This window comes from Amblyraja radiata, chromosome 9, assembly GCF_010909765.2.
Source record: "Amblyraja radiata isolate CabotCenter1 chromosome 9, sAmbRad1.1.pri, whole genome shotgun sequence".
Taxonomy (NCBI): Eukaryota; Metazoa; Chordata; class Chondrichthyes; order Rajiformes; family Rajidae; genus Amblyraja; species Amblyraja radiata.
Window position 1 is genome coordinate 14,979,562 of NC_045964.1, and position 21,451 is coordinate 15,001,012.

At 42.2% G+C, this 21,451-nt stretch overlaps 2 protein-coding genes across 4 annotated transcripts in view; one reads left to right on the forward strand and one right to left on the reverse strand.

The window, feature by feature from the left end:
- Positions 1-8,660, forward strand: part of mideas (mitotic deacetylase associated SANT domain protein) — a 69,767-nt gene extending 61,107 nt beyond the window's left edge. For 2 of the 3 annotated variants that reach the window (XM_033026757.1, XM_033026758.1), the window contains exons 11-13: positions 1,629-1,847; positions 3,279-3,484; positions 5,964-8,660. In XM_033026757.1, the coding sequence (XP_032882648.1) occupies positions 1,629-1,847; positions 3,279-3,484; positions 5,964-6,129 (591 nt within the window). In that variant the 3' untranslated portion in view covers positions 6,130-8,660. The remainder of the gene's footprint in view (positions 1-1,628; positions 1,848-3,278; positions 3,485-5,963) is intronic. The other variant, XM_033026759.1, reaches the window with a different exon arrangement.
- Positions 8,661-13,270: 4,610 nt separating this feature from the next.
- dnal1 (dynein axonemal light chain 1) overlaps positions 13,271-21,451 on the reverse strand; it is a 31,017-nt gene continuing 22,836 nt past the window's right edge. The window contains exons 7-8 of the mRNA XM_033026762.1: positions 18,840-18,980; positions 13,271-13,960 (exon numbers count right to left, since the gene is read on the reverse strand). Coding sequence (XP_032882653.1) covers positions 13,917-13,960; positions 18,840-18,980 — 185 coding nt within the window. The 3' untranslated portion in view covers positions 13,271-13,916. The remainder of the gene's footprint in view (positions 13,961-18,839; positions 18,981-21,451) is intronic.

A 21,451-nucleotide genomic window follows, 5' to 3' on the forward strand; every position in this document is an offset into this window, starting at 1 on the left:
GTTGCTAATTGATGGGTTTCTGGTCGATAGACTAGTGAATAAAGCTACTGTCCACAAAGAAGATCCCAGCCTTTGACCTAGGTCTGCACTGCAGTGGAGCAATGTTTACTTTGGATCTCTTAATTTAAAAATGCGTGAACAAATTATGGTCCAAGATTTTAATTACTTTGGGTTTTCCATTTAAAAACAATTGCATTTTGTACAGCTCTTTTTCACTGTCTCTGGATGTCCCAAACCACCTTGTAGCCAAAGAAAAATGCTATTGTAATGTAAGAAACATGGCAGAGAATTTCCTCAAAGCATGTCCCATAAATACAATTGCAATAACCATCAGGTAATCTTGTTCTGTGGCGTTGAACCATGAATAACATTGACTAAGATGATGAAGGTCGAAATTCTGCTTCCGCCCAAATAGGGCAGAATCTTTTGCATCCAGCTGCTTTTTAACTTTTCATAATTTGGGGGATCTAGGTATTGCTTTTTCAGAAAGAGTTGTGAGTCTGTGGAATTCTCTGCCTCAGAGGGCGGTGGAGGCTGGTTCTCTGGATACTTTCAAGATATACTTCCCCATATCCCCTGACTCCACATCTCTTAAAGATAGTGGAGTCAGGGGATATGGGGAGAAGGCAGGAACGGGGTACTGATTGGAGATGATCAGCCATGATCACATTGAATGGCGGTGCTGGCTCGAAAGGCCGAATGGCCTACTCTTGCACCTATTGTCTATTGCTTTTATCAGCAAGATCAGCCTTTATTGCCTCTTCTTAATTGCCCTTGAATTGGCACTCTGACAATGCATGGCTGATCTTTGCCTCCTAATCCCATTTTCCTGCCTTCTCCCCATAACCCTTGACACCGTTCTAATCAAGAATTTGTCTACATCTGTGTTAAAAATATCCACTGACGACCTCCACAGCCCACTGTGGCAATGAGTTCCACAGATTAACTACCCTCTGACTAAAGAAATTAATAGTTATTTTGTGGTTAATAGAGGCAATTGCAGAGTTTACCGTCTAGATAGATGGTGGGCAGAGGCCTCAGTCATTCACTTGGCTAGAATTGGAGATGGCGTGTTGTGGAGCTGACCTTGTTGTGGAGGTCAAGAGGGCAAAGACCATGGGAAGGATTTAACAAGAGTGAGAAATTAAAACTAACTTGTTAAAGGACCTTGATCGGATGTAGGTCACATACATTGCTTGATAACCATAATTATTTTCTCATAAAATAGCACCATAATCCGATGGTTCGGGGCACAAGAAACTTTGAAGCAATTCTGCAAAATAATGTGGAACTTATTGGAACAATGGAACAACAAAGTTTTAACTCAACCTTATGGGAATAATTCCAAAGCAAAAAAAAAGTTATATTTAAGTAACTTCCATACAAAGTGGGAACGGTGTACAAGAGTGCACTAGGATTGTTAAGACCAGAGGTAACACAGACATGGGTGAATAGCAACATGTAGGTTGATGCAGTGATGGATTTGGATAACACATTATTACTGTGGTTGAAGTAGTGGTCTTGGTGACAAACTGGATTTCTTGTTGGAGCCAAGATCCTTTTGCATTCCTTCTCAGAAGATCGACAATCTGGAAGTCTTGCTCAGACGGTAACTTTATTTTTGGCAGGATTCACTCCGTCGTAAAACCCGCACCCCTCTTGCACCAAATTCTAAGAATGAGTTGTCAGAGGAGGTGAAAGAGGAGGTTAAAGAGGATGCAGACGAAGATGAGGAAGAGGAAGAGGAAGCTGAGGATGAGGACGAGGAAGAAGAAGAAGAAGCAGAAGAAGAAGAAGAAGAAAAGGAGGAATACAAACCTGATCACAAGAAATTGATCGTGACTCAGGTAAAGTTGATGGGGAATGAATGGGACCTGGCAGACACAATGGGACCAATGAGTTTATGGAGTTGGAGACCAGAGGCTATCAATTGATTGTAGTTAATCTGTTTTCAATGTGCTGCAGATAATTTAATAAGAGGCCATTTATTAATTGTCCAATTTGGTTTCCATGATTAAGGGAGTGTTGGATTAATTTATTAATTTGAAAATAAAATACTGCAGGAGATGAAAGTCTTAAGTAAAAACACAAAAAGAGAGAGAAACTACAGATGCTGGGTTACAAAAAAGGTACAAAAGTGCTGGAGTAATTCAACAGGTCAGGCAGCATCTCGGAAGAACATGAATAGACATTTTCAGATTGGGACTTCTTTGTCTGGTCTCGACCTGAAATGTTGCCTATCTGTTGCCAGTCTGAGGAAGGTTCTCGACCCGAAACGTTACCCATTCCTTCTCACTAGAGATGCTGCCTGTCCCGCTGAGTTACTCCAGCTTTTTGTGTCTATCTTCGGTTAAACCAACATCTGCAGTTCTTTCCTACACATGTTGGCTATCTATGTTCTCTAGAGATGCTGCCTGAGCTGTAACACTTTGTCTTGTGTTTATCTGTGTTGCCTCTCATGGCCTTCAGCACTTTAGAACTTCAAACCCAGGAAATCTTAATTGGAAAAGAGTACAAGCATAAATGAGTTTGTTGTATAACATAGTTGAATTAATGAATATCGCGGAGCTTAATATCAAATATCCTTCCTGAACCCGCTGATCTCATCTGTGTATCTTCCACCTCTATCAAATCCACATTAATCAATCCAGGTTTGTTTTGCAGCCTGCAATTATAAAATGTCAGGTCTTATGTGCAGCTATGTACACCACATTCAAATGTTTGCCTGTGATTATGTGTGAATGTTCAGCTCCAGAAACCCAAGTTCAAAATCCAGGCTGCCTCTCCACAGTAGTAATGAAGAGGTTATATTTTAAAGGGCATTGTTATGGTCCATACCAACTAATCAAACAGGAATAAAGGTTCTGAGTATTGTCTCAGGATGAGAATCATGGAGTTATAGAGCACAGAACAGACCCTTCAGCCCACCATGTCCATGCCAACCTTGTGGTCCAACTGCACTAATCCCATTTGTCTGCATTAGGACTGTGTCCATCACCTTTTACAATGCATTGCTTTGCCCTCTTCTTTTTGATAGAACAAGTACAATCTTAGGCTAATTAATTCCTCAACCAGTCATTATTGCATTGCTCCAAGTGGGAATTTACTCCCAGATTTTCTAAAAGGCAGAAAGCATCCCACAAGAAGGTGTTTGAGGCTCAATTTTGTTTTAACGTTTTTCATTACAACGGTTCCTGAGATTGTGTGAGATGCTTTGTATTTGTGGGGGAGTTGCATCTCTGATCTGTCCTTTCCTGTTCTTTCCCTTTCTCTTGAAGCAGGCCCAGGATGTTCACCTGCGGAAGAATCACGACCCCACGTATCGATGCAACTACAGACCACGACCGCGACCACGACCGCGACCTCCAGCGACTGTGGCTGCTTCACGTACATCATCTAGGAACGAGCGTGCGCAGTTGGGTGACTCAACCAAGCTTGCAAAGCAAGCTCAAGAAAATATCTTCCCTTGCAAGAAGTGTGGGAAGTAAGTGGGAAGCTTATGACTGAAAGGCTGAGGCATTTATACCATGCCATTTAGTGTCTTGAATCTGACAGGTTTTGTTTTGACTTAATTCGCCTCACAAGAGTGTTAGTAATTAATACCTACTTGCATAAATGTTGAACTTTGTTTAAAATTTCCTTCCTAATCTAATGTAGAATATTCTAGTTTTTCAGTTTTCCTTTGCAACTATAATATCTCATTTGGGATGTTGCTACAAGTAAATGTTTGCTGTATGCATTCCATGTTTCCCAAAAGTAGTGTGCCAAGAAATGTATCCTTTCAATGAGCTGGGGCAGGTGTGATGGGCTGATTCACTTCTTGCTGTACTGATTGCTATTTGTGCAATGTGCCTCAGGCAGACAGCAGCACCATGATCCAGCTTGCTACTTCATTGTTCCAGTACCCTAGGTTCAATACTGTCCTATGGTGCTGTCTGTGTGGAGTAAGCTCTTTCTCCCTGTGTATCCCTCCCACATCTCAAAGATGTTCAGGTCAATAGATTAACTGTAAATTCCCCCTTTTACGCAGGTAACTGGTAGAATTTGGGGGAGTACATGTGGACAAATAATAGGATTAGTGTAATCGGGATTGTTGATGGTCAGCGTAGACTTGTTGTGTTGAAAGGCCCTGTTTCCATGTAATCTTCTGATCTCTCCACTCGTTAATGTTGGCCTGTTGCACGTACTACAACTCCCTCTCCCCCCCCCCCCCCTTTTCCACCCCTCTCCACTCCTACCATATTTTCTGATTCACCTTAGAATTTCCCTTGAAACAATATATGTTTAGATATCCTAGAAGTTGTTTACCATAGCTGTAACTCAATCATCCAATGGGTTGGGAGAGTTGTGCAACAAACAAATGGGTCAGATAACAGCTCTGATCAACTCCAACTGGAGGCAGTAAGGGAAACCATAAGACTGTCCAGTCTGTCAACATGTGGAGCGGGTGCAGCTATCTCTGGTGAGTGATGTGGCAGACCTCACACAGAGGGTGAGCACCACTGGAAAATTCATGCTAGGCTCCAGTTCCGAGAACCAAGACCGCAATAACAAATCAGTGCTCTACAGGATAGCAGTAGACAACAGGTGCAGGAGTAGGCCATTCAGCCCTTCGAACCATCACCGCCATTCACTGTGATCATGGCTGATCATCCACAATCAGTACCCTGTTCCTGCCTTCTCCCCATATCCTTTGACTCCGCTATCTTTAAGAGCTCTATCTAACTCTCTCTTGAAAGCATTCAGACAATTGGCCTCCACTGCCTTCTGAGGCAGAGAATTCCACAGATTCACAACTGGGTGAGAAAGTTTTTCCTCATCTCCGTTCTAAATGACCTACCCCTTATTCTTAAACTGTGGCCCCTGGTTCTGGACACTCCCAACATCGGGAACATGTTTCCTGCCTCTAGCGTGTCCAATCCCTTAATAATCTTCTGCATCCACTGCTCTAGATGTCAGCAGATCTACATCAGTGAGACCAAGCGGAGGCTGGGCGATCGTTTCGCCGAACACCTCCGCTACTGCAATAACCAACCGGACCTCCCGGTGGCTCAGCACTTCAACTCCCCCTCCCACTCCGTATCCGACCTCTCTGTCCTGGGTCTCCTCCATGGCCAGAGCGATGAACACCGGAAATTGGAGGAACAGCACCTCATATTACGCTTGGGGAGTCTGCATCCTGGGGGCATGAACATTGAATTCTCCCAATTTTGTTAGTCCTTGCTGTCTCCTCCCCTCAGCCTTCGGCCTCCTCCTCCTTTTTCCTTTCTTCTCCCCACCCACCCCCCATCAGTCTGAAGAAGGGTTTCGGCCCGAAACGTTGCCTATTTCCTTCGCTCCATAGATGCTGCTGCACCCGCTGAGTTTCTCCAGCATTTTTGTGTACCCTTAATAATCTTATTTGTTTCAATAAGATGCCCTCTCATCCTTCTAAATTTCAGTGTATACAAGCCCAGTCATTACATTCTTTCAACATATGACAGTCCTGCCATCCCAGGAATTAACCTTGTGCACCTACGCTGCACTCCTATTTCCTGATATGACCAGTGCAAGTCCTTCTGTCATTGCTTGATACAACGTGGAACTTGTCAATTTGAGTTTTCTCCACCCCCTCCCAGCCACCTCAATCTATCTATTCCTGGCACTAGACGGTGTACTTGTGGTCTCATTTGTGGCTGCAGAGGATGGTTTTGTATCAGTTGTTGGATCTCCACTTGTTAACATCTTCCCAATCTACGCTTTTTCTTCAAATAGCCTTCTGAGTCTTATTCTGCAGTTGGGTGTCTTTCGCTCACCATTTTGACCAGTTTGTTTTATTTTATTACTTTTACTGTTTTGCCAGTCAAGAACAGTAAATTCTTCCACATATCAGAGTCTATCCACTTCCTTTTATTTCTGAAGTAACAACCTGAATAATCATGCACAGCTTGAGCCTAACATCTGACCCAATCTTTGTGTTCAAGGGTATTCTACAAAGTGAAGAGTCGAAGTGCACACATGAAAAGCCACAGTGTCCAGGAAAAGAAGCAGAGGGAGTTAGAGTTAAAACAACGAGGTCTAGATGAAAAAGAGCTGCCAAAGGAGCACGAGGGGTGCAACGATTATTCCTCATATTGCCGGGACATTTAATTTATGCAATGGTGATAAAGCAAACTATTTCAATTTGACCTTCAAACAGCTGTGGAACCTGAGACATGATCTATGGTCTTATCTGGATACGTCGTTGAATGTCAGCATGGGTGCACTGGACACCATCCCTCTGGGTAATTCAAACTCAATTTTGTGTCTCTCTTGTTCCTGCCTGCAGACTCTTAAATGGAAGGTAGAGACTGCATTTTGTCACCGTAGCCAATTTGCTCAAACACGTTGGTCTGAAACGACAATCAACAACTGAGGCCAGAATGTTGGAACAATGTAAAATGTCATAATTCTCTAATTCTGTCTAGCTGATGGAGCAAAACCTATCACTTAGTTTTCTTTTTAAAACAGTTGCCCAACATATTTCTCGCTGAGATTCAAAACATGCTTGGATGCTGTGAAAGTGTTGTACATCAATTGTGTAGGTTGCTAAATATTGTATCACACAGCAGAATTTAAAATATTCAGTATAAAATAATTACAATATTCTGGTTTTGCATCACACCAGGCAGAATGAAGTTACATGTTGGCACAGTTAGAATTGTAAAGCACAAACATTTGGCTAGTTTATAACTTCATTTATGCAGTTGGACTAATTAGAATTAATGTTCCCAGTAAATGTTCATGTCAAACCGCATCTTGAAATTGAAAGCTGCCTTACTGCTCAGTAAGATGATTATCAATCTTATTCGTGTGAAACACATTGGGACCTTCCTGTCATTATCATTTATCCCAATTCTTTGGTTAAATAACTTCCATTATATCTAAACACAGCACATTCCAAATCAACACTCCAGTGCCCTTCATGTGAATACTGGGTGCGCCTTTGTGAGACACCACATCCTAAACGTTGAAAAGTGCTGTCTGCTTCAGAAACTAGTTACATTATCCATTTCTCCCAAGTCCTCTCCAATCCACCTGTGTCACTATTTTCCCTACCTTAAAGGCACAGTGAGTATTCTGGAAATAATTTCCCTTTGTAAATTTTCCAATCCAGTTTTCCCTCTAATAAATATGTAAACATTTTCTTCTGTGGCCCTTCCGCTTGTGTTATCAAGTCCAATGGTGACTTGTCACATTGTTTTCTGCCTTGTAGCATGGAATAAGGCTATTTGCCCATTAGACCCGTACTTGGAATTGTGCAAATAGGAAACGTTAATTTTGCTGAAGATCCTGATGCAAACTTTATGTATATTTTTAAAAAAAAGAGCATGGTATGTTGCCTGCTACACTAAATTGGTACCTGGACCTTCCTTCAGTTTCTATGCAGTCAATTTTTCTTTCAATTTTTTTTTTCCCCAAAATTAAGTGGCATGAGAGTTATTTGAAGTGGCAAAGAAATTTCAGGTTATAGCAGTAGAAGTGCAACAAATCATCCTCATTAATACTTCATTTTCCTTCCACAACAAAAGGAATAGGGTAAGGTGGTGGGTTCTGTTATTCACCTGGATAGTCTGCATCAATTTTCTGTGGTATGGTTGTCATCTCCAGTTGGATATATATCTTGCAGGTTTCATCATTTCAAACTACCTATTTGTTTTTATCCTTATGTTTTTTAAAGTAAATATGTCAACCCCAAATGGAAGAAATTACATTTTTAAAGGACTTTCTTAAAGTTGCATTCTGCAGTATCTAACAGCAAGAACAAAGTAACTTGTATGTCTTGCCAGTGAGGTCACACTGCTAACATTGCTGATTACACCCACTGTTACCGATAGTGTCAACCACTTCCTCACTGGTAGGATGTACCTGTGTTTACCAGCTTTCTTTTCACATCGATCTCTAAAGATTAACCTTTAATTTATCATGTGCCCAGGGCAATCTGGAAACGTTGGCAAGCTATGCTTCATTCAGTGATACAATATTTATTATGTAAAACGTAAAATATTGTCTACTGTGGAAATCTGAAACACAAAAACAAAATGTTGGAAGTATTCAGCAGGTCAAGCAAGATATGTGGAGAGAGAAAAAATTGACTTTAAGATAAATACATTTTTAAAGAATAGAACTATATTTAATATTAAAAATAATTTGAATAGGATTATTTTTTAGATTCTAGGGTAAATAGCCACTAAGCTAAACAACCCTATTTTTTTTAATATATATATCTTAAATGTGATACTGCAGCTTTTTGCTCATTATGCTATTGTACATACAGCACAAATTTGTATAAATCATTTTAAGCTATGGCTGTGAGCACTGAATTAAACAGCCTATTTTAACATGAGCCTTGTAAATATATTAAAATAGATATTATTTATTCTTACAGTTATTTGGTTTCTGTATACAAACTTTATAAGATTTGTAATGTCATTGATTTTAGCAAGGCTGGCCTGAACATTGTTTTCTGTGAATGGTTTTGTAAATATCTTTTCGACAATCCTTTTGCTCCTTTCCTTTTAAAACTTCAGCTAAGAGTGGGTTAAAAATGCCCTTTGGAATATAATTTTTGTATTAATGACAATGTTATGTGTTACAAAGAAAATCTAAACCATTATTAAACATTGCTGCCTCAACTGGAATTTTCTTATTTAAAGTCTTGGTATATCTGTCCATGATCAAAAGTAGATAAAAATGAATAATTTAATTGTACTATGTGCCGATTGTTGAGGAAAGAAAACTTCATGGCTCCCAAACAACAATAAGTCAATGATGAGATCTGTTTTACTGTGGGATTAATATGGACCAGGCCATTCCACTGCTTTAAGTTGTGTTTGATCTTTTACATCCACTGAGAGGATATCTTCATGCAAATGATAGCAGCCCTGGCAGTGTGATACTTGCTCAGAACTGCACTGGAGTGTTGGCCAAGTTTATTATTGAGTGTTAAATCTCTAGACTGGGCCTTGTACCCGTGAGTTGCTGATGGGGGTTCATGTGTTTACCATGGGTAGTTGAACCACTCCTCGTTGAGCTTTTGACTAAAGATTGAGGTGGTCATTTGTACAACAGAGGCACAGTAGAAAGTATCCCTAATCCCACCTCTGCAACGGAATACTGCAGGCCTTGATGCGTTTTCTAATTTTATATTTTTGTACGAATGACTTGTTTTTTCAGTCTTTTAAATGTCACTGTCTTGTAGAAGTTATGTGTAATTTATATATAACATGCATAATTAGTTTTGTGTGTTGCCTCAGTCTATGTGCTTGTGATACAGGTGCAAACAAGATTGTAATTGTACCTGCACCTCACTGTACTTGTGCATATGACAAACTCAACCTGACTTGACGGGCATGCACCAACGATAGAGGCCTGAATTTTCATCTCAAAAGATATCTTATACTCTGCTGGTAGTGGCCGCAGCAAAAGTATTGGTACCTGATGAGGAAGGAGGACAGAGACTTAAACCAGGTCCACTGGGATAAGTGGTGGGGGGAGCTGTGCTGACTTACCACTTGGCTTGCCAGTTCCTTGGGCTAATTCAACAATTGAAGGCCAATTACCAGTTGACATTTGTGGAAAGTTACGTTTTGGGGGGTTTTATGCGTACTTAATTTATTTGCTGAAATTATGTTGGAGATGAGGAAAAAGACTTTCAATTCGTCAAGATTAATCTAATTGAGCAACAAAGAATTTGTTCAATTTCTAATTAGCTGGAGAGTCAATATGCCTTTGATTGTTTGGGTAGGATGATTTGAGCCAAGAAGGCAAGTGATGAAAGTACCAAGTACCAGCTGGTGTTGGTCGCCCTGGTTCCTGCTACTTCTGTTTCCACCCCAGAGAAACAAAAGTAACGCAGTGGATAAATTCATCAGTCTGAAGAAGGGTCTCGACCCGAAACGTCACCCATTCCTTCTCTCCAGAGATACTGCCTGACCCACTGAGTTACTCCAGCATTTTGTGTCTACCTTAGATTTAAACCAGCATCTGCATTTCTTTCCTACACGCAGTGGATAAATTATTGGTCTGGTAACCAGAAGCTTGAGACATTGCCTCTAACCTTACCACAGCAAATGTTCACTAAATTCACAAAACATGTCCAGGGGCTGTTTGGGCCATTGAGTCTACTCCACCATTCAATTGCGGCTGATCTATCTCCCTCCCAACCCCATTCTCCTGCTTTCTGCAAATGAATCTTTTGAGAATCCTGCAATAGCATTCCCAAGCCTCTTTGCAGCCCCCTATTTCTGAAATCTCTCCCCATTTAGAAAATAGAAGTAAAAATATGCCTTCATTGCTACTGCTAAAGTGCAGGACTACACATTTTGCTACGCTGTATTCCATCTGCCACTTATCAGTCCGTTCTCCCAATCTGAACATGTCCTTCTGCAGACTTCCGGCTTACTCTACACTACCTGGTCCTCCACCTATCTTTGTATCATCCACAAACTTGGCCACAAAGCCATCATGCAAATCATTAATCTACAACATGAAAATAGCAGACCCAACACTGATCCTTGCGGAAGACCACTAGTCACCGGTAACCAACCAGTAAAAGCCCCCTTTATTATGCTATGAGAATGCAGGGTGACTTGGACAGGTTGGGTGAGTGGGCAGATGCAGTTTAATGTGGATAAATGTGAGGTTATCCACTTTGGTAGCAAAAACTGGAAGGCAGATTACTATCTAAATGGTGTCAAGTTGGGAAAAGGGGAAGTACAACAGGATCTGGGGGTCCTTGTTCATCAGTCTATGAAAGTAAGCATGCAGGTACAGCAGGCAGTGAAGAAAGCGAATGGCATGTTGGTCTTTATAACAAGAGGAGTTGAGTATAGGAGCAAAGAGGTCCTTCTGCAGTTGATAGGGCCCTAGTGAGACCACATCTGGAGTATTGTGTGCAGTTTTGGTCCCCTAATTTGAGGAAGGACATTCTTGATATTGAGGGAGTGCAGCGTAGGTTTACAAGGTTATTTCGTGGGATGGCGGGACTGTCATGCTGAGAGAATGGAGCGGCTGGGCTTGTATAATCTGGAGTTTAGAAGGATGAGAGGGTATTTTATTGAAACATATAAGATTATTAAGGGTTTGGAAACATGTTCCTGATGTTGGGAGATTCGAGAACCAGGGGCCACAGTTTAAGAATAAGGGGTAAGCCATTTAGAATGGAGACGAGGAAACACTTTTTCTCACAGAGAGTTGTGAGTCTGTAATTCTCTGCCTCAGATGGAGGTGGAGGCGGAGGCCGATTCTCTTTCAAGAGAGAGCTAGATAGGGCTCTTAAAGATAGCGGAGTCAGGCGATATGGGGAGTAGGCAGAAACGGGGTACTGATTGGGGATGATCAGCCATGATCACATTGAATGGCAGTGCTGGCTTGAAGGGCCTACTCCTGCACTTATTGTCTATTCCCACTCTGCCTTCTGCCATTCAGCCAATCCTCCATCAATGCTAGTATCTTCCCTCCAATACCATGAACTCTCATCTTGTTTAACAGCCTTGCGTGTGTCACTTTATCAAAGGCCTTCTGAAAATCCAAGTAAACATCTGACCTTTGTTTATTTACTTCCTCAAAGAATTTCAATAGATTTGTCAAACAGGATCTCCCCTACACCGAACCAATGCTGACTTCAGCCTATAGTATCATGCGCTTCTAAGTATTCAGAAATCTCATCCTTAAATGGATTTTAAAATCCTACCAACCACATTAGTTGCTCCTCTTTTGTTTTGCTCCCTTCTTGAATGTTTGCAGAATATACAATCGAAAACAGTAGGCAACATAGACCAGTAAAACACAGGAACAGGCACTTCAGCCCCCAAAGTCTCTGCCGAACATGATGGCAAGTTAAACTAAACTCCTGTCTACACGCGATACATAACTAAAAGCCTCTTAAACAATACTATTTGCTTTCACCTCCATCCTTGGCAGTGTGTTCCTGGCACACAGCACCCTGCATTTGTAAAAAAAAAAACTTGCCCCGCATATCTGATTTAAACTTTTCCCCCACTTAACTTAAAGCTATGGCCTCTTGTCTTTGACATTTCTATCCTGGAAAATATATTCTGACTGACCTATCCATGCCTCTCATAATTGTATATACCTCCAGCAGGTCTCCCCTCAACCTCTGATGCTCTTGAGAAAACAATCTAGGATTTTCCAACCTCTCCCACTAGTTAACACTCTAATCCGGACAGCTCTTCTGCACACTCTGCAAACCCTGCATATCCTAATTGTAATGGGGAGACCAGCACTGGATACAATACTCCATAATACATCCAAATCAAAGTTTTATAAAGTTGCAACATGACTTCCTGACTCTCACATGTAATTCCCCAACTGATGAAAAGAAGCAATATATATGCCGTCTTCATCACTCTGTCTACTTGTGTTGCCACTTTCAGATAACTATGGATTCAGTCAACTAAATAAATCGAGATTAAAAAGCTAGCCGTAGTAATGGTTCTCAAGAAAAGGACATTAACATGATGCTGAGATACTCCAGCACTTTATGTCCTATAGTGTAAACCAGCATCTGCAGTTCCTTGTTTCTACATTAGCATCCTTAACTGACCCAGCTTATTTGTGACTCCAGGCCCATTTACTCTTAAATGCCTTCTAGTTTCAGGATAAAATAAAAATTTACAATAAATGCTGTCTTTTTTTTTAGTTTAGAGATACAACGCGGAAACAGGCCCTTCGGCCCACCGAGTTCGCGGCGACCAGCGATCCCTGCACGCTAACACTGTCTTACACACACTAGGGCCAATTTTACACATACACCAAGCCAATTAACCTACAAACCTGTACGTGTTTGGAGTGGGAGGAAACAGAAGATCTCGGAGAAAACCCACACAGTGTCACGGGGAGAACATACAAACTCCGTACAGACCCCATCCTTATGCGGGATCGAACCTGGGTCTCCATCGCTGTAAGGCAGCAACTCTACTGCTGCATCAACAATGCCCATATCTTAGTTAAACCTAAAACTCAAGTTAACTTAAACCTAAATGCATAACTAATTATAGGGATATGAATTATGTTGCAGGTTAACAGAGGTGAGGGAATTGGTAGCCAAACTGGCAACAAAGCAGACAAATCCTGCACTGGCCCAAATGCGTCAAATTCCACCATATCAGTGTTGCATCTGAAAAAAAACGACATACATAATGCTTCCTAGATAGTCTTCAGGAAAGCAGGTGAAGGGAACTAGGGTAAATTGAAGGGGAGATGGGGCACGGGAATTATTGGGAATCAGTAAGGAAAGTTAATTATATTTAATCATTACCAGAATAAATCATTTTTCCACAAGATTGTGCGTACATGTACAACATCGTCTGATAAATAATTTCGTATAAAACAGATAAAAGCACTTTACAAAAATGAGACTATCACTTAAAAAAGTATGCTTGATGAATTGAACATAGGGAAAAGCTGCTGCTTTATGACATTAGAAGCAAAGGTAGGACCTTATCTATGAACATCACATTCATTAACTACATTGTAACAATATCTCATATTCATTTATAATTACAAATTGTTCGTTTTACAGAAAATAGTTTCATGTGCTTTACCAGAAATGAGCAACAGTTTACCATGTTGTCAAACAGCATCTGTAAGTTAATGCTCGTGTCACACGAAAGTATACAAAAGAAATTAAAGTAAAGAAATCTGTAGTTCAAGCAATTATTTTCCTGTTAGTGGTTGTAGTTTCTAGTTGTTGGTCAGTAGATTTTGGAAGCTCACAGTTTTCAACAAACATGACAAAAATCACGAGGCAACACAATGAGAACGTGCTGGGAAATTTCCAAAGACTGGGCTGTGAGATCTTCAGACAATGCTCACTTGCAAGGAGAGTAGAGAAAGTGCAATAGGAAGGTTGTTCAGACATCGGCCTCAGTCAGTTAGTCATCAGCCTCTTCTTCCACCTGTTTAATGACAGGGATCCCTAAATTTACAAGTAGTTACATAGTTAGACAATTATTGGCCACTTGAACATGCAAAGAAAGTTTACAATTCCTCACTCAAGCTTGCTGACCCACACAAACTTTTCAAGATTGAAGGATGCAAGGCAAAAGTACTTTTAAAGTATAATGTACAGGGTTCTCATTTAACTTTTTTCTCTGATGCCAGCCGGGCAACCTTGGCAGCTTTTTGGGTTGCCAAATGACAGTTTAGGTGGTCATTTAAGACGGCTTGCATGACGCGTGCGGTAATGTGCTCGGACGAAGTGCGTAGTTACCAGTCGGAATTATGGTCAATGAAGCATTCACATATTATTTCTGCTTCAAATAAAGTCACAAACTAAACCTATTCACCAATCAAGACATGATATATATCACAATGACATGCAGCAAAATTACAATACAGTATCTCAACTCTTTTTACACGTTGCAATGAATGAAATTTCTATTATTTTTTTTTATTTCCAAACAAAACTCTGGTTGGATTATTCAGCGTATGATCAACCTCGGTGAGACCATCACTTGGCTTGGCGATCGCTTCGCACAACACCTCCACTCAGTTTGCAATAATCAACCTGATCTCCCGGTGGCTCAGCACTTCAACTCCCCCTCCCATTCCGAATCTGACCTTTCTGTCCTGGGCCTCCTCCATGGCCAGAGTGAGGGCCACCACAAATTGGTGGAACAGCACCTCACATTTCGCTTGGGAAGTTTACACCCCAGCAGTATGAACATTGACTTCTCCAATTTCAGCTAGTCTTTGCTTTCTCCCTCCTTCCCCTCCCATTCCCAGCTCTCCCACAGCCTACTGTCCCCGCCCCCCCAAAATCAGTCTGAAGAAGGGTCTCGACCCGAAACGTCGCCTATTTCCTTTGTTCCATAGATGCTGCCTCACCCACTGAGTTTCTCCAGCATTTTTGTCTACCCATTCACACAAGTTCTGTTATCCCACTTTCCTCACCAACTCCCTACACATTAGTGGCAATTTTACAGAGAAGTTAACGTACAAAACCAATGCGTCTTTGGGATGTGGGAGGAAACCCACACGCTTGCAGGGAGAATGTGCAAATTCAACACAGACAGTGCCCGAGGACAGGATATTTTGTTTTCCCACACACAAAAAATTATATGTTGATAACTTTGGTTACTAAAAAAAAAGAAACTATCCATTTTCAGTCTTAAATCTCTAGGTGACGCTATGTCCCCCTTTACAGCTACTGTATGTGTTAATTCAGTCCAAGACTATGGGGCAGTACATTGGCCATAAAGTTGCTGCCTAAAAGTGCCAGAGACCCGGAATTGATCCTGAATATGGGTGCTGTCTGTATAGAGTTTGCTCCTTTTCCCTTTGATCACATGGGTTTTCTCCAGGTGCTCTTGTTTCCTTCCACATTCTAAAGGTGTGCAGGAACCTTTTTCAGGCCCAACCCAAAACGTAATATTTTCCTTTTGTCCAGAGATTCTGTCTGACCTGTTGAGTTACTCCAGCTTTTTGTGTCTATCTTCAGTTTAAACCAGCATCTGCAGTTTCTTCCAACACACACAATACAATATGATAGAACTTTATTAATCCCAGGAGGGAAATTGTATGTGTGTGTGTGTGTGTGTGTGTGTGGGTATGTATCACACACGCACACAGACAGACACACACACACACACATATATTTATAGTTGTATATTAATATATTAATATAGTTTTTTCTCGTTTATAACATTGTTTACAGAGTACTAGGTTTACATATTCTGTTGTGCTGCTTCAAGTAAGAATTTCATTGTTCTAACTGAGACGTGAGAGAATAAAACACTCTTGACTCTTGATTTTCGCCGCTAATGTGTGGGATAGAACTAGTGTACGGGTGATCGGTGGTCGGCGTGGACTCGGTGGGCCGAAGGACCTGTTTCCATGCTGTATCTTTAAATTAAACTAAAAACACTAAAACCAGAGGAAATCTAAAGAAGGGTCTCTACCCGAAACGTCACCCAATTTCCTCTATCCAGAGATGCTGGCTGCTCCATGGAGTTCCCCCGCACAATTAAAGCATGGAATAGTCTTCACCCTACCATAGTTACCCAACCAGAGGCAACTAAATTTAAGGTAGCTCTTTTTTCCCCAAGAACCCTTTTTTTCTTAAGTCAAAGTCAAGAGTCAAGAGAGTTTTATTGTCATGTGTCCCAGATAGGGCAATGAAATTCTTGCTTGCTGCAGCATAACACAATATGTAAACATAATACAGAACAGGAGATAAAAGTTCAGTGTGTCTATATACCATATATATGCACAATAAATAAACAGATAAAGTGCAATAGGCTGTTATTTTTCACAGTTTGGAGTTTGGTGGTGGAGGGTCTACTCCAGTTTAAATTCCATTTGGAATATTTTTGGAGGACCAGGAAACCAAGAAGCAAGAGTTACTCCAGGGAGTTACTCCAGCTCCAGGGAGTGATTCTGCGTTGGTTTTCAGCGGTCGCGTCGAGGCGGCGACCAGACAGCAATGGCGGCCAGATCTCCCACAATGCCAAGGGAGGGACAAAGTGCCCGGCGCCGTGGCAGTGCGCATGTGCAGGGCGGTACATGCGCACAACCACGGCCGATGTTGCGCTGGCCATGGTTATGCGCATGTGCAGGGGGAGGATGTGCAGGCTGTGGCAGGCCGCATGTGTAAGGTGGCCGGCCGTGCCGGCGGATGAGGAGCGAGCGGAGAGCAGAGAGCAGAGACCCGGAAGGCGGGCGGAGACGGAGAGTGACAGAGAGAGAGAGAGATAGAGAGAGTGGGACCCACTCAGAGTTGAACGATAGGTGTCCCAGGTGCTTGCCAAGCCGGGCAAAGTGGCACGGCTGTTAGGTTGCCCGGCGGGACTTTTGGTCGCCATTGGCACCCGGGCAACTGTTAATTTAGAGCCCTGATGTATCTACCGGATTCCACATGCAATCCTCAATTTGTACAAATTCAGACAATCAATATTGATATAAAGGAAACAATAAATGGCTTTAATTTTTATTGATAATATTCATATTTACTTCTGACATGAGGCCATTCAGCCTATCGAGTCTCTGCTAGCTCTCACAGCAATCCTATCAGTCCTCTTGCTCTACTTATTTTCCAGTACCCTGTTCTCTTCCACATGCCCATCAATTGCACCCTGATTCTCCTGCCACAGTAGCTGTAGTTTACAGTAACCAACGAACCTACCAAGCAACAGGACTTTGGGATACGACAGGACAACAGAGCATTCTGAAGAAACCCACATGGTCACAAAGAGAAAACATGAAATCTGCAAATACAATAACCTGAGGGGAACAAAATTGCCATGACAGGGGGACAAATTTGCTGGCCTCCTGGTTGTAGCATGGTATCCTTTATATACAGATAAGAAGTTTTGGTCTAACAATTCATTCAAAAGTTAACACCACTGTCAATGCAAACCTCATTCAATGTTGCACAGAAGTGCAAGCCTGAGTTCTGCATTTAATTCTTTGGAATGGGACTTCAAAGCACAACCTTATGACTGAACCGACAATGTCATTATTGAATAAGGGAGACACTTCACACTCTATCTGGCATGTGAAACACATTTCATGCAGATCATTCAAAGCATTGTAAAGACCTGGCCATTTCCAAAACTGCAGACCACTTGGAACTATGCAAAGAAAACAGTATAGAAACAGCCATGTTTCTCCCGAATTACTACTAGATGATGATGTATTATTTATGGTCCCTCAAGTGAAATATTTTCTACCTTATCAAACCTGTTCACAATGTTTAGAACATTTAAAGACAGCTTGGCAGTACAGCAGTTAGTGCTACTGGCTCACAGCACTGGGATACCTGATTCCATCCTGACATTGGGTGCTCACTGTGTGGAGTCTGCATGTTCTCTCCATGGCCAAGCAGAGATTGGTAGGTTCTTGATTAGTAAGGATGTCAAAGGTTACAGGGAGAAGGCAGGAGGATGGGATTGAGAGGGAAAAACAGATCAATCATGATCGGATTGCGGAGCAGACTTAATAGGCCGAATGGCTTTATTCTGCACCTATGTCTTATGAACTTTTGAACTGTGGGTTTACACTTGGTGCTTTGGTCTCCTGCCAGGATGTGCTGGGAGATAAACTGCCTACCAGATGTTGCCTGATCCAGAGTTCCTCAGCACCTTATCTTTTGCTCAAAATGCAGCATTTGCAGTCTCTCATGTCTCCATTCTAGCAAGCTTCTAGAAAGGAAAATCACCAAATCAGATTCAGTCACTGTGTGACAGTATGTACTGCATTGTCTTCAAACATCTATTACTGTATGTTAGGACCTGGCTTACTGGTTCTCAATTACATTGCTCCTCATCAGCCTCCACCGTGCATCCTCCATAAACTAAGCAAAGCATTGTAACTAGCATGTAGACCCATCCGCCCATACACCTGCAAATCTTAAACAATTCCTCGTTCCAAACCTCTCCATGAATTCCTTCCTCCATTTTCAGTAACTTCCTTCAGCGCTACATAGAAATATAGAAAATAGGTGCAGGAAGAGGCCATTCGAGCCAGCACCGCCATTCATTGTGATCATGGCTGATCGTCCCCTACCAATAACCCGTGCTACCTCCTCCAAGATCTGTCTTTCCCCCGATCCTAGGCTACTGGACCTGAGCTCTTCAATTTCTTCCCAAAGAATGCTGTTTGCCAGGTTAATCACCAGTATGGGTGACTGGGGAATTGGTGTGAAATTGTCAATAAGCATGGTGGAAACAATAGTTGACAAGGAAATAAGTGAAGGAGGGGGTAGGATGGAATGACTCAAACAGCTGGCATAGACTCGATGGCAGAACTGCCTCCCTATGTAACATAATGAAATATAAATATGTCAGTTAACATACCATCTAGTTTCTTCAGCCGAGTCAGCCTCTTTGTTGCTTCATCCACCCAGACGCCTTCCGATGAGTGTTTCTCTTCTATTGGGTTCCCCACAAATACAAGGTCCACCAGGTTAGGAAGATCAGCCAGCTTGCCAAACTCAGCTAAATGTTGAAAGTAATGAAGAGAATTAGGAGAAATGGAGTGTGTGAGAGAGAGAGAGAGAGTGGGAATGAGGAAGGGAGGGACAGAGATACAAAGGGACACAGAGAGATGGAGAGACAAAGGGAAGAATCGACAGAGGGATGGACAGAGAGACAGAGAAGTGGGCGACACAGAGAAAGAGAGAGGGAGAGAGTGAAAGAGCATGAGAGAGTGAGAGAGTGAGAGAGACAGAGAGACAGAGAGACAGAGACAGAGAGACAGAGAGACAGAGAGACAGAGAGACAGAGAGACAGAGAGACAGAGAGAGAGAGAGAGAGAGAGAGAGAGAGAGAGAGAGAGAGAGAGAGAGAGAGAGAGCTTATTTCACCCATTTATAAGAGTGGAAACAAATTAGACCCAAATAATTATCGTGGCATCTGTGTCAGTAGCTACCTAGGGAAGTTATTCTGCAGTATCATAAACAACAGAATGCAGGATTTCCTTAACAAACACAACATTCTCATTAAAAACTAAATCGGCTTCCTCCCAAAACACCGTACCACTGGCCACATTTATACCCTCCACACCCTCATTGGAAAACATGTACACCAAACGAAAAATGGGAAAATATTCGCCTATTTTATTGAGAAAGCATTTGACTCTATTTGGCATGAAGGGCTCTATTACAAACTCCTCGGCTGTTGTATAGGAGGAAAGGTATATGACCTTATCAAATCAATGTATCTGAATAATAAATGTGGCGTTAAAATCGGGGACAAACACACTGATCTCTTCGCCCACAGAAGAGGCGTCCGGCAAGGCTGCAATCTGAGCCCGACACTATTTAATGTATATATCAACGATTTGGCAGTAAAGTTGGACCAGAGCACAGCGCCGGGCCTCTGTCTTCTGGACGGAGAGGTAAAATCCCTGTTTTATGCGGATGACTTGGTTCTGCTGTCCCCCACAGAACAGGGACTGCAGCAACAGTTGGACCTACTTGATGAGTACTGCCAAAATTGGGCCCTGGCAGTAAATCTAAAGAAAACCAACATCATGATTTTTCAGAAAAGACCCAGATGCCAGGAAGATAAATACAAATTTACTCTCAATGGTACTGTTATCGAACACACTATGAGCTATACTTACCTTGGTCTAACTATTTCAGCATCTAAAAGAGAAAGCTCGAAGAGCTCTGTATGCAATAAAAAGAAGATTCTACAACATCCAAATCCCAATTAAAATCTGGCTTAAAATATTTGACAGTGTAATCCAGCCTATTGCGCTTTATGGTAGTGAAGTATGGGGTCCGCTCAGTCACCATAGTTATAGTAAATGGGAAAAACATACAACGGAGGCCCTGCATGCGGATTTTGTCGGAACACCCTCCGTATCCAAAGGAAAACACCAACAAACGCATGTAGGGCGGAACTAGGCAGATACCCACTGATGATAAATATCCAGAAAAGAGCACTAAATTTATGGAATCACCTTAAATCTATTCCATCTGCCACCTCTCTGCCCGCTCTCCCAACCTGGCCAAGTCCTTCTGCTGAGTCCCTGCTTTCTCCACACTACCTGCCCCTCCACCTATTTTTGCATCATCTGCAAATTTGGCCACAAAGCCGTCAATCCCCCCCATCCAAATCATTAATATACAACGTGAAGAGTAGCGGCCCCGGCACCGACCCTGTGGAACTCCGCTAGCCACTGGCAGCTAACCACAAAAAGCCCCATTATTGCCACACTTCGCCTTCTGCCATCCAGCCAACCTGTTGTTCTTGAGAAGGTGGTAAAGGGTCATTGAAGACATTCCGGTGTGATCGTAATCAAATAATGTTGGGCGTGGAGGTCTCAGGATTTGGATAAAGCAACAAGGAAGGAATACCAACTTATTTCCAAACATGATTGGTACTTGACGTGGGAAAAACCTGCGCGTGTGGTGTTGCCTTACATCTGAATTCTTGTCTTTTTGGTTGGAGAGCTTTGGATGTGCTGTTATAGAGTAACCTGGGCAAATAAATATAGAGCATATTGCAGACGGTACACACTGCAACTACTGCGCACTATTGCGAGAGGGAATAAATATTTCAGATGGTAGATGGGCTACAAATAAAGTTGTCTGCTTTGCCTGGGACGGTCTCAAACCTTCCGAGTGCTATTGGAGTTTCACATCCAGACAAAAGCATTTTATTGGAATCTGTGTGTCACTGGCCAGTGATTGGTGTTCATCTTAATACCATTCAGTGGTGGCCAGTGCTCTGTTTTTTGCTGTGGCCTGTTGGGGAGATGGCGCCCGTATAGCGGATAAAAACAGACTGGACAAACTAATCAGGAAGGCCGGCTCAGTGGTCGGGGCTGAGCAACGAACGGTCCAGCAGGTGGCAGAGGCCAGAACTCTGAACAAACTAGGTTCTATAATGACAAACCCCACTCACCCACTCCATGCCCTGAAGGTGATCAAGAGCAGCATCTTCAGTCAGAGGCTGAT